The sequence below is a fragment of the Zeus faber genome (genome assembly GCF_960531495.2).
Source record: "Zeus faber genome assembly, chromosome: 2".
Taxonomy (NCBI): Eukaryota; Metazoa; Chordata; class Actinopteri; order Zeiformes; family Zeidae; genus Zeus; species Zeus faber.
In genome coordinates, this window is record NC_137189.1 from 18666513 (window position 1) to 18684903 (window position 18391).

Below are 18391 nucleotides of genomic sequence, written 5' to 3' on the forward strand. Positions count from 1 at the left end.
TGTGTGTGTGTGTGTGTGTGTGTGTGTGTGTGTGTGTGTGTGTGTGTGTGATTACACTGTTTTGATGACGTTCTGAAGTCGTATTGTATTCACATGCATTGTGCTTTCCAGGTGGTGAGGAAGATGATGTGGTTGATGGATCACGTGTTCAAATACACCAACTTTGGCCTAGTGTCACTCATCCACGGCGACTTCTTCATCAGACAGGTAGGAGACCCACAGCCCCATACACAGCAAGCTGCAATGCATTGTGTGTTCTGACACCTTTCTATAATAGCCAGAATCAACTTTTTCAGCAATTTGTGCTACAGTAGCTCTTCAGACCAGACGGGCTAGACTTCACTCCCCATGTGCGTCAATGAGCCCATGACCCTGTCGCTGGTTCACCGGTTGTCCTTCCTTGGACCACTTTTGGGAGGTAATAACCACTGCATACCGGGAACACCCCACAAGACCTGCTGCTCTGGAGATGCTCTCATCCAGTTGTCTAGGTCAATGTCAAAGTGGCTCAGATCTTTACACTTGCCGATTTTTCCCGCTTCCAACACATCAACTTCAAGAACTGACTGTGCACTTCCTGCCTAATACATCCCACCCCTTTACGAATGCCATAGGAACGAGATGATTAATGATATTCACTTCACCTGTGTGTGTGTGTGTGTGTGTGTGTGTGTGTGTGTGTGTGTGTGTGTGTGTGTGTGTGTGTGTGTGTGTGTGTGTGTGTGTGTGTGTGTGTGTGTGTGTGTGTGTGAGTGTGTGAGATGAAAATAATATAGACATAAATTAATGCAGAATAAATAAGTAAAAAAAAAAACAACAACATTTATGTTAAGAAAGGCATGAAGAATATAAAAAAATTACGCTCACATTAAATGGCGGGTGGACACATTTATACTATCCTATTCCATTTATTCAGGGAAACTTTACACAACTTACTTTTTTTTTCCCATTTTAGCCCATTGGCTCCTATTTTTACTGACCCCCAGAGGGGTCGGGGCCATCCACTTGTTCCAGCTGTACACTGTGTTTGTTAATCCTTTACAGGCGGTGGACAGTAGTGCAGTTTGGGGCTGCAGGGCACGTGGCTGTAGACTGACCTTTCTTTGTGGGGGGCAGCGGGAACAGAGCTTCCTGCTGTGCCACACGCACACGCACACACACAGATGGACATGGTATTAACGGCCACAGAAAGTCTCGCAATATTTTTGAATATTGTAGAATGTTCAGGGGACGCTTTTATTTTGTAAATATAAGGAATTTAAGGGAAGGTTGGAATTTTAAAACATTTACACAACCTCAAAGAATGTGTCTCACACCTCCTCACAACAAATGGTCGTTCTCCTCCACAGCAGGTCAAGACAAATGTCTGTCAATGGCAAGTGATTTAAAAAAATAAATAAAAATAAAATATTTAACAGCTCTCCGGTATTGTGCGTCGGTTTTGTTTGTTTTTCCTTTTGCACTGATGTGGATACATTTCCACACTACGGTGGAAGTGAGGCACATAGCATGTATATTTACTGTATTGACTGTATTCAGTCAATAGCACGAGGAATGATCCCAGGCAAGTCAGTCATAAAACACACTAGTGTTTATGTTTGTTTATTCATTCATGAATGCTATTTACTTGATAACGGACGAATGGAAAAAGATGCATCATATGATTAAAAAGGTGGCAATAAAGGTGTCAATTCTCATTTGAGGCTGTTTTCCAGGTGCATTCATTGGTTTTTGTCTACCACCTAGCCACATGTCAAAACACAGTGTATTTATAGCAGTTTTGTACTTTTTTGTACAACTTTTTTGATCAAGATCACAATCTATTTATTCGGCCAAATACATTTTCATATACAAAGAATTTTTCTGTGCTAAGGATTGTTACATTTTCATATTGACAATTAGCATTCAAAACTGAAAAACGAACATACAAAAGATACAGGGAAAAATAAAATCTGTGGAAAACAAAGGAAATGCAGTGTGGGTCAGGTGGGGGAGGGAGTTCCCTAGAAAATATACAAAAATAAACTTAATGTACAAAATGTGTTATGTGCAAAAGATAGATTACGTTAAAGTGGCAGCATGGTTGATAGTATGGTTGTGGGTATAAATATAGATGGATATTCTGTATAGGATGAATAAATATGTGTGGCAGTTTCAGGGCCGGCACAGAGACCATGGGTTGAGAAAACACAGTTTATTGTAGAGAGTGGACTAGGTGGAACAAGCCCAGGAGTAGATGGACACATGTCATGACATGGGCTCCTCTCCTGAGTGAGTGTGGGGATGGGGATTTTACCTGTTGCTCCTGAGACCACCCAACTAGCAACAGGTATGCAGCCACTCTGATCCTAGGCCCAAATTACCTAGATCCAGGACAGTCGCGACTGCTCAAACCACACCATCCCCATACTACAATATGCTAGGTAATACTTTATAATGTATGATATAAATAGGGCCATAGATTACAATGGATGAGTTGGTCTAAATGATTCCAATGTTATTACGAAGTTATAACAGTGTCTTATTTAATCTTAATGAAGAAAAAGTGCAGTATGTGTTTATATCAGAAATACATATTATGGTGAGCTTTGGATGCCATTGACAGGAAGAGGCTCTCAAACAGCTTAAATTATCCCCTTTCAATTGTGTCACCACAAGAGGAAATAACTACATTGACAAAGGGGAAATGGCAGGAGGCAGACTTGTCGAACTAGTAATCTCAGTAGTGGTACTTCAACAAAAGGCAACTCACAGACATAATGAAGGTAGAATGCATAACTATAGCATAACACAATCTACTATACACAGAGAACTAAATGACAAAGAACCACTATAAAGACAGCCAAAACAGAAATAAAAGATTTCCCCTGTTTTATGCTGGGAAATTCCCGGCAGCACACCCTACACCCTACAAGAAGCTTTTTACCTTATGTGACATTTAAGTTTGCGGAGAATTTGTTATGTGTATGTATGTTAAAATTTCTTAAATGACAGGTAATTGCTATTTTTCCCTCTTTTTTTTTTTTCACCCGAATGCAGTTGTATTTCGAGGGTGAGATTCTATGCTAATGTATTCAAAATGGTTTTGACCAAGCCAAGCAAAGGGGAAAAAAATTCCTCCTGACCCAGCTGTGTCGTCTCAGTTAATGCTGTTAATGTTTCCCAGCCCCAAAATGTATTAAATCCCATTTCAATTCATTCCATGACCGCTCGTTTTGAGTGTTTCTCACATCCATCCCTGGGATTTGCTTTCGTAAATATCAAATTTGTATTTACGGAGTGTGAGATGTGCGATCTGCCTCTGCGTCCCCAGGGGAAAGCCCACCGGGACAAGCAGCTGATCTACCTGAAGGACCACCTGGACCGGTACTACCACAGCCGCGACAGGAAGTGGATCGTGCTGTTCCCCGAGGGCGGCTTCCTGCGCAAGCGGCGGGAAACCAGCCAGTCGTTCGCCAAGAAGAACTCGCTGCCGCACCTGACCCATGTCACGCTGCCCCGTCTGGGCGCCACCCAGGTCATCCTCAGGACGCTGGGGGCGCCACAAGAGAACGGCAGCTTGGGCACGGAGAGAGCGGCCGCCCCGGCAACACCCGGCCAGACAGGTAAAAAAAAAAACCCCACCCAAACACCCCTCCTTCTCTCACATTTATTCTGCAAGTAGTTGAATTGAGCTTGAACGCATGGGAAAATGTGTTGTCTGGAGCTCCAGGTTGTGTTTGTTCAGCCAAAGATGTGATGTGCAAACAATACTTAAAAAAAAAAAAGGAAACAAAACTGTCGCCTACGGTAAACAAAAAAAAAAAGTGACAGCTGTCACCGCTTTAAAAATTGTTTATTTTTACTGCTAAAGATAGTCCTCTGAAGAGACTACATCAATTTATTTCCACATTTGACTCAAATTCCAAAACAAGATATTAACAGGATTTTTTTTAAATTGGAGAAAATGACAACTGGTCAAAATACCTGGAAAAATACACTAAACAAGTTGACATCAAGAAATGAAGTGCTATTTATGACTGGTGTGGAAGAAAGGCCTGTTATCAAGCTAAGTGTGTTATTATTATTAATAGTGGTAGTATTGTTTTTGTTATTGTTATGATTAATACAATTAATCATAATATTTATTTATTATATTTTGTAATTTACTGTATTATTGTTTCTTTTCTATGTATTTTATTATTTTTCATTAGAGAACTATATTTCAAATTAGGGAGATTGGTGCCGGTTGAAATCACCCATACAAAAATGGCTACCTAGAGTTATATCTCATCACATCAGATATTCAAGCTACTCAAATTTCCAGATTTTTTTTTCCCTCTCTAATACCCTTTTTCCACTGCACCACAAACCCGCTTACATCCACTAACATCTGGCTTTTCTCATTAGTGGGAAAGGTTACACCCAGCATTCAGTCCCAGGACAAATGACTCAGCAATAGTCACAGGTTGGGCAGTGATGGAAAGATGACACCCGGGTCGACCCGCAAATTTTGGACCCTTGTTGGCAGTGTGATGCGTGTTGAAGTTCCAGATGGTGGTGTGTAATTGACAGTATTATCCGTGTATCATTCGATCATTTCATATCCGATTTTGAATCCAAAATCAAAACCAGAAGTTAATTACTTTTTTTTCTGTGTGGGAGACCATGAAATGTTTTGGGGGGAGTGTGAGACAACTCTCAGTGTGGGACAATCCGTGCTCACGGAGCGGAGGGAACCCCCACGCTCCCCGCCGGGCTCCGAGCCACTCCAGCACCGCCCCAAGCCGGGCTCCAAACCGGAGGAGTGTCTCCTATCCCCATCACTGAAGGACTGGGCCTGTGCACCGCGGCTCTTCCGCGCATCGGCTGTTGCCGTGCGGCCATGGATAATCCATGGTGCTTTCACGGTTTCTTAATTTCATTACATCTTTTCCAATCACTGGAATCATGACACGCCTCCTTTACAGCGCGTTTGTGACGTCCAGCGTGACACACCACAAAAAAAAGAAAGGCATACTTCAGTGTAAAAAGCCTATAATGTATATCTAATGGGAAAAGTGGGTAAGTGGATTGTATGAGACCCTGAAATAACGGTCAATGTGAGGTGAAAGCAATGGATTTGTACTCTTGAGTCGGCAGATAGTTAATTTCATATCTGTAGAAAGGTGCGTTGGAGATCTGGATATTGCCATTCAAACGTTGTCAGTGCCGCAATCATGACATGTACAAGGGGCGACAGTTTAAACAAAACTTTATTTATTTATACGACTACAACTACACGATCGCACCAAAAGTGATCCACAAACCCCTCTGGACTGAAGTAGCACACAGCTAGGCTTCAGTCAGGGCGCTCCACTTTCTTCTTCGTCATCAATTTGGAGTACCTCTGAAGATGCTTCGGAAAACCATATCTTCAATTATCATTTCTATTTCACTTGCATCCATGGCAGATGGCGGATTTGGCTGTGCTCATGGGCTAAGGTATAAAGTTTGCGTGCAGGGCTGAGTGTAAGTGTTTTCTCTGCTGTCTGGTGTAAACACGAGAATCGCATATGCGTCACATGGAAAGTATGTGTAAACAGGCGGTCAAAAAAATCTGATAGAGGCAACAAATTGGAACTGAGTATTGAGACCTGCGGTGTAAACGCAGCCTATATGCATTCAATCGTGACTTTTTTTTTTTGCCTCATCATGAAAGTCAAGGAGTCATGAAAACTTGATTTTTATTAGCTTCACAATCAAGAGTTATATTAAATCGGGGGCAAAAAAGCTCCCAGCTCGGCCCTTTTTACTGTAGAGCCACAGAGGTAGAGAATAACCCCATAAATGTCCAATATCCTCTCCAATGATAAAACTCTCCGGCTCCTTTTTTCATTATTTTGTGCTGAAGGACACTGTAGCAGGTGGCGACTTGCTGTCACAAATTATAAAACCTACAAAACCCCCCCGAGGAATACTCTCACCACCGACCACTTAAATAACAGTCGGTGTAGCTAGCGTGGGCAATGCAATGTCCTCTCTTTTTCCTCCATGCTCTAAAGGCTGCTTCCCCTCACCTGCGCACTTTTACTTTTTTATTGATAAAAAAGAAAAAAAAATTGAGAGAGTTCTGAGTTATAAGGACGTCGACCTCGGACACATCAGTCTCGCTCTCCCTCCCTCACATCCATCTCTCTCTAATCCCGTACCTGACCCCAGGGCCACATGGAAACTGCCCGTCTGCTCCACACCTCCTCCCCTAAAGGACCATGGCTACCCCCAAGAAGCAGTCTGAGTAGAAGGATATAGTGGTCTTGTCATTTGAAAATAAAAAAATCAGCTTTTCTTTTCTCTCCTCTTGAACTGGCAGAAGAAAACAAAATCCATAACTGCAAATAATAACAGCTTTATTTTTTTATTATTATTTTATTATTTGCAGTTATCGATTATTATTATTAATAATACTATTATTATTATTATTATTATTATTATTAATAATAATGTATTTAATATTATTATTATTATTATTATTTCTAATTATTTGTTTTATTATACTTTTTAAAATGAATTATTTATTTATTTTAATATTTTTAATTAATTTAAATAAATTGTCATGACGCCATCGTTTATTTATTGAAGGGAAACACTTTATTTTCAAAAGTCAGTTGACTATTTCATTCATAACCAGGTGTATTTTATAACTGAACATTGATTTTATTTTCAATTTTCTCAGTTATTCAATTGTTTTTTGATCAAAAGACCTCTTTTCCCCCTCCCTGGTGTTGTAAGTAGTGTTATGCAGCAGAATGCTCTAGCGGATTTAATGTTGCTTAGCAGGGCCAGGGGTGGAGCACACTTCGACCCGCAGCGTTAAATCACCATCGGCTACGTCCCCCCGTGTCCTCTGAGAGTCCCTGCCTTTAAGCCACAGGCGAAGGAAGCACATACACATACACACTCACACACTGGCCAGTGCCATCAATCGCATTCATTTTTATTTTATTTTTATTTTCTCTCTGTACAGAGACCCTAAATACAACCAATTAGAAAGAGGACTTTGCAATTAACATGCTATGACAAAAAAAAATCTCCTTTACTGCAACCTTCATCTTTATTTTTTTATGTTTTATAGTTTTTCAGAGCATACAAAATTGTCAGTAGGTCGTACAAAAATGAAGAAATGTATATCTTTACACGGGCATGCACGCATACACACATATCCATACACAAGCACTCATATGTATACCTACAGAAATTGTTAATACATACATACATAAATATATACAAGGATAGGTACAGTGGGGTAAATAATTATTTGATCCCTCAGTGATTTTGTAAGTTTGCCCACTGACAAAGAAATGAACGGTCTATAATTTTAGTGGTTATTTTTGGTAGGTTTATTATAATATTTCATTGAGTGAAATAAGTATTTGATCCCCTACAAACCATAAAGAATTCTGGCTCCCACAGATTAGTCCTCTGGCTTGAAGAAAGTACTCCTAATCTCAACGCGTTACCTGTATAAAAGACACCTGTCTCAACTTGTTACCTGTATAAAAGACACCTGTCCACAGAATCAATCAATCAGACTCCAACCTCTCCATCATGGACAAGACCAAAGAGCTGTCTAAGGACATCAGGGACAAGATTGTAGACCTGCACAAGGCTGGAATGGGCTACAAGACCATTGGCAAGAAGCTGGGTGAGAAGGAGACAACTGTTGGTGTGATTATTCGAAAAGAAGAAACACAAAATGACCGTCAATCTCCCTCGGTCTCAGGCTCCACACAAGATCTCACCTCGTGGGGTATCAATGATCATGAGAAAGGTGAGGCATCAGCCCAGAACTACACAGGGGGAGCTTGTTAATGATCTCAAGGCAGCTGGGACCACAGTCACCAAGAAAACCATTGGTAACACACTACGCTGTAATGGATTAAATCCTGCAGCGCCCGTAAGGTCCCCCTGCTCAAGAAGGGACATGTACAGGCCCGTCTGAAGTTTGCCAATGAACACCTGAATGATTCAGAGAATGCTTGGGAGAAGGTGATGTGGTCACATGAGACCACAATCGAGCTCTTTGGTATCAATGTGACTCGCCGTGTTTGGAGGAAGAGGAATTCTGACTACGACCCCAAGAACACCATCCCCACCGTCAAGCATGAAGGTGGAAGCATTATGTTTTGGGGGGGTTTCTCTGCTAAGGGGACAGGTCGACGTCACCGCATCGAGGGAAAGATGGATGGGGCCATGTACCGTGAAATCCTGGGTGACAACCTCCTTCTCTCAGCCAGGACACTAAAAATGGGTCGTGGATGGGTCTTCCAGCACGACATTGACCCAAAACATACAGCCAAGGCAACAAAGGAGTGGCTGAAGAAGCACATTAAGGTCATTGAGTGGCCTGGCCAGTCTCTGGACCTTAATTCTATAGAAAGTCTGTGGCGGGAGCTGAAGCTTGGAGTTGCCAAGCGGCAGCCTCGAAACCTCAAAGATTTGGAGAGGATCTGCAAAGAGGAGTGGTCTAAAATTCCTCCTGAGATGTGTGCACACCTGGTAATCAACTACAAGAAACCTCTGACCTCTGTACTCGCCAATAAGGGTTTCTCCACCAAGTACTAAGTCATGTTTTGGTAGGTTATCAAATACTTAATTCACTCAATGAAATGCAAAATAATTTATATGTTTTATTTAATGTGATTTTCTGGATTTTCTTTTTGATATTCTGTCTCTTACTCTTATAATAAACCTTCCAAAAATAACCACTAAAATTAAAGACCGTTCATTTCTTTGTCAGTGGGCAAACTTAAAAAATCAGTGAGGGATCAAGTAATTATGTCCCCCACTGTATATACTGTATTGTGGTGTGAGGGTAGTGTGATTTAAGCAGCCACACCTGTCTTGGGTCTAGTCCATTTGGCCTTGGATCAGGGGTGGCTGTATGCCTGTTGCTGATCAGAGCAATCAACAAGCAACAGGTAAAACCCCCATCCCCCCACACAAACTGGTACATTTCAACCCCATCACCTATACTCTGACAGAGGTCCCCGAAAAAGCCACTCGGATGGCCTGTGGCAGGTGGAACTGCCACATGTATTTCTACATATATGTGACGGAATATTTATATTTTATAGAACCAAAACTGAAACACAACATTTAGCTTATAAAATAAATGCAATACTTACAGCAATACAAGGACACACCAAAGTCACCAAGTACGTGCGTATAAGTAATCCAATCCAAATAATATTGCTCCCTCCTTATGGAACATCAGGTAAGGTTTTGTATTTCATTTCCTGGCATCCTAAACACACACACACACACACACACACACACACACACATATATATATACACACACTCACACTCACACACACACACACACACACACACACACACACACACAGACAAATGGTTCTTACCAGGTCTTTGAAGTGCTTGAAGTGCTTACATTTTGTCCTCAGATATGAGGATATAAGTACTGGAATACCTTGAAAATTGCCCCATTCGTGCTTGATATGTCCTTGAAAAAACCCAATCAATGAAAACCTGTGATATTCCACCAGATGTTGTTATTCAAATCGTAACAAAATAAAAATGTTCCAAAATCTCTTTCACTACATAGATTATGCCAGAGAAAATTTAATCCAGCATGGTTGCACCCTGGACAGCATGGATACTTATAATAGTAGATGACAATGAGATTAATAATATGTATATAATAGATATACTCATATAAATATTAGACAATGAGACTGAGGTGACAATGAGAAGATTATATTTTATTTAAAAGGTCACATTGAAAATTTATTATTTGTTTTGCGTGAAGTCCTTGACATTTTTTAAATAGTGCTTCAAAAGCACTTGAAAAAAGCACACACACACAAGCACAGCAAGCCCCCCCCCATGCCCACATGTAAGCAAATGTTGGGCCTGTTGGGGTTTTTTCTTTCCCCTGGCTCTGCCGGTGCTGTGTTAATAGTAATTCGCATCGAGTGTTTGCGCCGGCACTATCAGAGGATGTGGCCATGCTGGGGCAGTACTGAGGCCGCATCCCCCCCCTCCCCCTCCACCCGACGTGTCATGACAAACAAAACACATCACTTAAGTCGTCGTAAAAAAAAAAATACAGCCGTGACTAGAGATGTTCCAATAGCATACCGATTCCGATACCTGAACTTACGTATCGGCTGATATTGAGTACCTATCCACTACGGTGCATTCAAAAAAGAAAGGAAAAAAAAAAAAATATATATATATATATATATATATATATATTCTTTTTGTTATTATTATCTTGCTGTATAGCAGCTGTATACTACTAACCCTATGTGGATCATTTAGAATTAATATTGTAAATACACCTCAACCTAGATTGTTTCATTCTTGAAGGGAAATATTTTCTCTTTCAAAGTCAGTTTATTTTATAGTGTGTTGTTCAGTGTATTTTATAATTGCACATTATTTATTTTATAAATTTTAATTTAAAAATGTTATGTGATATGATTGCTATCATTGTTGTACGGCTTGGCTCAGGTTTAACCCTTTGTAAAACATAAACAAATACATACAGAGAATGAATGCCATATAACTTTCTTTTATTATCTAGTTTGAGAGTCAGTTATAACTGAAAATGAATAAATAACAATTCCTTTAAAAAAACTGAAAGGGCAGCCATAATTTTGTCAAATAAAATACATTTAAAATTGTAAATAGTACAGTGACAGGATAAACCAGTTGTGCAACAGAAACTTAAAGACGTAATAAATCTAGGAATGCGTCTGGCACTGTTGCAACAGCGCATTGTTCCACTTTACGTTTATGTCTGCGACAGTGTAGTGTCTGCTTTACGTGACTGGTCTTCTCTTGTGAGCTGTGCTGATAAAATGTAGTAAGCTCTGGCTACGGTCTCCGTTATTCAACATAACAAACAATCATCATGTGATAAACGACATGATATTGGATCGGTGCATAGACTACTCGCAAATACCTGATCCAGCATTTTAGGTTGTATCGGAGGCATTTCCAATATTGGTACCGGAACAACTCTCGCCATGAATCCATTCAATCAAAGATATAATCATATCATATATCATATAAGTGTGAAAATTAGTTTTGTGTGTGGGGGCGAGGGGAGCAGGGTTTCTGCCTTCATCACACTCGCTATTTTTCCTTTGTCTTTATGACATTTTTGGCCATTTTTGTTTGGACTTCTCATTAAATTATCTTGGTAGACTTTGCTTTTGTTTCTCACTTTGTATTATTAATTTCAACAGTCCGGTCGAGTCTGATGGGTACGGCAGGACTTGTCCTTCCTTTCGAGTCCCGCTAATGGCATTGAAACAGACGGAGAACGGGGGAGGAGGGGGAGGGTTGTACGGTGTCTCTCAACACCCTGTGGTCTGTGTGTGTGTGTGTGTGTGTGTGTGTGTGTGTGTGTGTGTGTGTGTGTGTGTGTGTGTGTGTGTGTGTGTGTGTGTGTGTGTGTGTGTGTGTGTGTGTGTGTGTGTGTGTGTGTGTGTGTTGGCATCAGAAGAGACCTTTCTCTTGCGTGCGCGGGGGCTTTGTTCATTGAATTGTCTTCTTTTTGTGCTTGTGCCACTGGATTCAGTAGATACCACATGTGCTAAATAAAGGTTTTTAAAAACTCAAACTCTCTCTCGCTCTCTCCTTGACCCTCTCTGGGACGCTATGCGGAGGTGCTCACAGCTTTGCTGACTCACGCACTCCCAGACAGACAAATGGGCGGCTCAGAGGGGGGCAAACGGGGTTCGATGTAAAGTCACATGATATTCCATCGAGAGTGCCGACAGATCATCATCCCGTCCAGTCGTACGCGTTCGAAGGTCCAGTTCATCTGTTTATGCTGGGAGCAGGTCTGATGTCATGGGTAAACACTGTTATTACAGTATTGTCTGACTTGTCACAGTGTGGAGGGAGGCCCGGGAAAGGGCTTTTCTTCTTTCAGGCAAGAAGATGACTGCTGCCTTTTTCAGCGAGATAGGAAGGATTACCATCCTTCACGGGATAGCCACACTGTTTTATAGCCACCATATTCCTCATTACCGTCCGCCATTTGTTTGTCAGTCACCTCGTTCCCCAGCTTCTGTCTTCTCCGTCCGTCTGGTGTTATGGAGTATTGACATAAATCTCATGCAAGCTGTGGGGTGAACTGAGTTGCATTGCGCTTATGAAAATCTCTTCGCTCACACACGGACACACACACACACACACACACACACACACACACACACACACACACAGAAACACACACACACATATATAGGACACGTCTGCTAGGATGTTATTGCCGCCGTTTGCCATGGATTTAAATACTGAGTCAGGGGTTTATCCTCTGTTAATCACCTGGACCTCTTGGTTCTGTAGATTTTCCAAACAGGGCAGATTCAGGGCTGGTTGTCCAGAACCAATTTTTTGATTAGTTAATTTGAAGATGGATCTTTCATGCGTTTATTCTTAGCTTTTACACGTGTCTGCTCTAATCACCCTTGCCCAGATTCCTGGATGGTGAGAAATGACTGGCGAGTTACGGAATGGAAATTAAGTGAATTTAATTATTTTTAGGTGTGAGCACTTTATTAGGAACACCTGTACACCTACTTGTTCATGCAATTATCTAACCATTGCAGCTTCGGTTAATGTTCACATCAACCATCAGAATGGGAAAAAAATGTGGCATGATTGTTAGTGCAGGCCAGGCTGCTTTGAGTGAGAGAGGTCAACGGACAATGGCCAGACTGGTTCGAGCTGACAGAAAGGCTACGGTAAATCAGATAACCACTCTGCACAACTGTGGTGAGTAGAAAAACATCTCAGAAAGCACGACACGTCTAACTTGAGGTGGATGGGCTACAACAGCAGAAGACCACATCGGGGTCCACTTCTGTCAGCCAAGAACAGAAAGCTGAGGCTGCAGTGGGCACAGGCTCACCAAAACTGAACAGTTGACGACTGGAAAAATGTAGCCAGAAGGGTCAGAATTTTGTGCCAAAAGCATGAATCCATGCCAACCTGCCTTGTGTCAACAGTCCAGGCTGTCGGTGACGGTGGTGTAATGGTGTGGGGAATTTTTGGCACGCTTTGGGCCTGTTAATACCAGTATTGTTGCTGACCATGTGCATCCCTCCATGGCCACAATTTACCCATTGTCTCATGGCTACTTTCAGCATGATAATGCACCATGTCACAAAGCACAAGTCATCTCAAACGCGTTTCATGAACATGACAATGAGTTCAATGTTCTTCAGTGGCCTCCCACAGTCCTCCGCCCCATAAGGGGCAGTGTAGAAACCCACCACCAGCCTCCACCGCTCAGGGTCAGTGGTCAATGTCCCATCAGGGGGACAGAGGCAGTTCTCCAGCCTCCTCTGACGGCTGACTTCTCCAGGTTAAACAAACCTAAAGGAGGTGGGGCTTAAAAACACTCTTCTTTCCGTTCCTCCCACCTTCAACATTTAAGTATCCCAAATTAAAGAAAACTATTGTAAAAATTAAAAAGCATTCTGGAAACAACAAAACGTTGTTTCATACAACGCATAATATGTCCTTAAAGAGCACCTATTATGCTCCTTTTCACCAAGTTAATATATGGTCTCTGAGGTCCCCAAAACATGTTTAAATTTTTTTTTTGCTGAGAATACCACTTAGATTATGCATTCCAGCCATTCTAGCATGGGTCCAATTCACTCTGTCTGAAAACGAGCTGCCTAAGTTAGGGGAACCATCCCCTTATATCCAGGTCCTGCTCCTTAGCAGCATGAGCACCTGTCTCCGCAACAACTGCACATACCTCAACGCCTCGATTTTGCATCGGAGTGGTGTGGTTTCAGACAGGCTGACTATCTTACTGAAACACTGCAGCTCGCACTCGTGGGGTATAACTGGGGGGGGGGGCACCAGAAATAAACACCCTGGTGCAGGGCAGCACCGGTGGCAACACCTGCACAAACGAGCCGTCTACTGAGAGGACCACAACTACAACATAAATAAACAACAGAAAAAAAGACCAAAAAAAAAACAGTATCATGCTTAAAGCTTAACAAACGACCAGGCTCTCAGCGCGCACACGTCCGACTCCTCAGACAGAGAGATCCTGTGATATAGTCAAATGTTGTCTTGGCTTTATTACCGTGAAGACTGTTCTAGCTGTTCTCATCGCCTGCTTGGTCATAATATCCTCCTTACTCATAATTGTTTCTCTTGTGTGAAAATTCCGAATGAAAGCACCGAAATGTCGTCAAATTATAGATGTGGAGGTATAAAAATATTGTGCTGTTCTGAAAAGCAGGCAGCCTCTCTCGCTCTCTGCTGTCTCTCCTCTCTACTTTCCCATGTCTCTGCCTCCTTGACAGCACCCCCACCCCTCCTGTCTGCAAGAGAGGCATGATAAGGGTGATAAACAACCAGTTTACAACCAAAATATACGTCACGCTATCTACCACTAATTTATATTTTTCTTTCACTCTAACGCAGATTGCTGCACTTGGGGCTTTCTCCCCGGATCATTTCAAACTCTTTTAATTGGGCAGGATGCACGTCACCTCCTTCCAAAGTTCTTTGAGCCGAGCCGACCTATTTCTACCAACTTGTTGATTTGTTGAGTTGGAATCCCGGCATAGCTGCTATTTTCCATGGCCTCTGTATGTGTCTCTGCCTCTTCCTTGGGTTTTAAATGTCTCCCCCCCCCCCGCTTTCTGCTCATCCTCCACGACAGGTAGTAAGCGCAAAGGCCTGCAGTGGGTGGTGGACGTGACCATAGCCTACCCCAAAGCCAGACCCATGGATATCCAGACCTGGATTTTCGGCTACAGGCCTCCCACAGTCACACACGTCCACTACAGGTAAGAAGGAGATGAGGTATGTGATATGCAAAATGGGGTGTTTTCCATACATGGTGAAGGGGGCATGGCGTAAACCTTTATGCCTTCCTGAGGGCCTTAAGAGACTGGACCTAAGGGATCATTTCAACTGTAACCAACTTAATGTATTCATTTATTAATTTAGCATATGCTTTTGTCCAAAGCGATTTACATGGGAGTCTTGAGAGACTTACTTAAAATACGTAACAGTTCTTAGTGTTTGTGACGTTTAAAGTTTTAGTATTTAACAGGATGGTGGTGTGCCTTGGGATTATTTCATTATAAAAAAGTGTGTGGTGGCAGGGCAAAGGTTAGGAAACTGATCTGGCTGCATGCTGGCAGAGATGTTGGTAGTGCATGCAGCCTGTTAGTCAGGTCTGTGCTCATGTATACAATCTCAACTGCGGACAGACGGCGTGTTTTGTGCTGTTGGTTTTCTAGGAAGGTCTAAGGCGTGTTACCTTGTCACTGTTGATTTTAGAATGATTCCTCTGACTTTTAGAGCCGTCGTGGTGCCAAAAATGTTTGCGCTGCAGCGATCTGCCCGCCTCTCTCTGTCACACACCGCCCCCGTAATCTGCCCCATTACCGTGCCTTCATGACAAAACCATGAGGGATATCCTTTAAGCAGAGGAATCAAATTACGGGGCAGTCTCATCACGGTACCATAATGGAATTACAACTCATTTGGCTTTGGCACACCGAGACTCTGAGACTCCATATTTAAGCCCCTGTTCACATGACTCACCAGACCAACACTCTGCTGGGTCCAGAGGGATCCGTCCACCCACTGCTAGCCACCTCTGTTTGTTTTTTCTATTCATTAATTTATTTATGTCGTTTTTCCCCCGTGGCTAGTGACTTGCAAAGTCACAGCCGATTAAAGTGTCTCGCTTTGATTAAAATGTCACACTGATGTTGCTGTTTCCTGTTCTTCATCACTATCCCGAAGTTGCGTAGATGGTGCAATGTTTATCGCAAGTGATAAGACTGGCTTAGACTGGTCATTGTTCAAGATTTGAAGAAATCCTTTTAAAATGGTGTCTGCAAGTCACCTGACAAAACTTGTGAAAATATATTCACAGTTGAGCCAAGTAGACTTTCACAATCCATGTTGACACAAGGGGAACAAGGGTGACTTGACCTGAGGAGAGCGTGACATACTTGAATACACAAAGTTTTCCCCAATGTTTGGAACAACCATATGATGTCCAGTCTGTGTTGTTGGTGTGGGGTGATAGAGGGCTGCGGGGTCTCATCTCATTTGTTTAAAAAAGAAAAAAAAACCATGGCAGTGATAATTTGGTCGTCTACTTGCTGCTAAAGGTATAAGCGCTGAATTGTTTTTTTGTATGAAACCTCCAATGGGATTCTTCATGGCACAGTCTTCAAATCAATCAAATGGTTAAATGTGGAACAATGTTGATGAATTTGCAGTATATAGATGTCAAAGTCTAATAACCCCTTATGGTATTCATGTTGGGGAAACCCCGCACTTGACAGATTGTATTCTCTGTCGTTCTGGACCTGAGATTAATCTGCGTCAGTGTCCACCACAGGTCGGGTGGAGGCCTTGTCCAGGCTTAAATCCTCATGATCAGGGGGACACTCCACTATTAATAATCCTCCTTCGTATCCAATAGACACCTGGGCTGTGTGTGTGTGTGTGTGGGTGTGGGTGTGGGTGTGGGTGTGGGCGGAGTCGATGGTTGACAATCCTAAAAGGTGATTTATGAACCCGACGTCCTGCTCCTCGGCGCCAACACCCCAAGAGAGCAAGAGGCCTAAGGACTCATTAGGCGTGTAATGAGAGAGTGGCGGTGGATGGGCCGCTCACGCCTCGCCTGTGGGGCCCGCTCAGTGGCCCCTCGAGACCGTCCACTTCCCTTGCACAGTCAGCAGCTTTCCGAGGCCGCCAACCGACCGGCCCGTGGCCCAAAACTCAGTGAGTGAGTGTGAGTGAGTGTGTGTGTGTGTGTGTGAGTGAGTGAGTCACAAGCGCGCACACGCCTCCATGATGCCTGCGGGGAATGGCCCTGAGGTTAGCGGAGGGAAAGGCCCAACACCAGTGCAGGTGCGGAGGCGACAAGAAGCTTAACCTGATCTGCCGATTAAGCATAGACTGCGAGGAGGCTGGGGAAGCTTGAGTCTTACTGGGATTAACAGGCAATGGATTTTAGATTGTACTTTTTTTTTTTTTTTTTTTTTTTTGCCCCGTGTCATTTATCCTACCTGCTAGCATCTCCATTTCCGTGCTGGTAAAGTATTTGTTTATGTAGTAGAGTTCTGATTTCCCAGCCAGAGATGATGTAATGTGTAAAGGTCTCCTCTCGAGCCGCTCGTGGAGCCCTGGTGGACGAGGGCGGAAGTGCACCTACCTCCTCTGCTCTCATGTCCCTGCAGCCAACTCGCTGCTCATTCAGTAAAGTGAAATGAAGATGTAAAAGATGCTCATTCTCAAAGTTCTAGTGACACAGGGAGTTATTTTACAAATATTTGATTCAGATTAAAAAAGGGCAAGTTATCCATATATATAGATGTTCAAGGAGCTTAAGCCTCAACTTTGGTGCAAGCGTTATTGAGGAATTTTCCAGATTTTTCCTTATCCTCCTACCTCCCTCTCTTGCTCTGTCTCCAGTCAATGACCCACTGCTCCACCCAACCTCCCCACCCCTGTGTGTGTATGTGTGTGTGTGTGTGTGTGTGTGTGTGTGTGTGTGTGTGTGTGTGTGTAATCTCTATCTCAGATTGTAGCACTATAAGCCGTGGGCGTGTGGAGGGAGGGCAGGAGTTGGTGTCGGATAGGTTGAATTCTTCTTATTTTTATTAATCTATTTTTGCCACTTTTTGGCAAAAAGTGATGTCATTTATGTCGCCCTTAGGCCTAACACGGATGGCACACACACACACACACACACACACACACAGACACACACACACACACACACACACACACACACACACACACATATAGGATGCATTTGCATTAATACAGATTTCTGAGTTTATACAGATTAGAATTGGAATCAGAATGAGTTATTTCTGCTAGGTCCATTCACACAAGGAATTAGTCCTGGTTCGGTGCATTTCCACAAACAAGAATCATTCAATAAAGCTCAACAGTCTGTATAAATTAAAATAAAAAAAAGAAATTAACAATGTAAAAAATATATCATGTAAAAATGGCCAAATATAAACAAATAGCAACAAAATACAAAACAGAAAATAGTCGAATATACAAATGTGATTCGAAGATTGATATATGCGATTATTTTATTTTTTTACCACATACCTTGCAGCAAACCCACAACAATCAAATGTGATGGAATATTAACCATTCACTACTTTCATGTGTTCAAAGTTCACCCGTAATGCTTACGCACATGCACCCAGCAGCTATTATACTGTGTAGGGGCACATTGTTCTCCCTCATGTGGGAGAATGGTTTTATAGACACTTTACTCAGCACCGGCCAGCTGATAAGACATCGCTGCTCTCATGCGAGTGTGTCATTAACCACCACACCCTCCCGCCTCCAACCTAGGCTGCAGC

General features: G+C 42.5%; 1 protein-coding gene across 3 annotated transcripts in view; it reads left to right on the forward strand.

Moving 5' to 3' along the window:
* lpgat1 (lysophosphatidylglycerol acyltransferase 1) overlaps positions 1 to 18391 on the forward strand; it is a 42947-nt gene that overhangs the window by 15739 nt on the left and 8817 nt on the right. For all 3 annotated transcript variants that reach the window (XM_080024343.1, XM_080024342.1, XM_080024344.1), the window contains exons 4-6: positions 112 to 207; positions 3314 to 3605; positions 14695 to 14821. In XM_080024343.1, coding sequence (XP_079880469.1) covers positions 112 to 207; positions 3314 to 3605; positions 14695 to 14821 — 515 coding nt within the window. The remainder of the gene's footprint in view (positions 1 to 111; positions 208 to 3313; positions 3606 to 14694; positions 14822 to 18391) is intronic.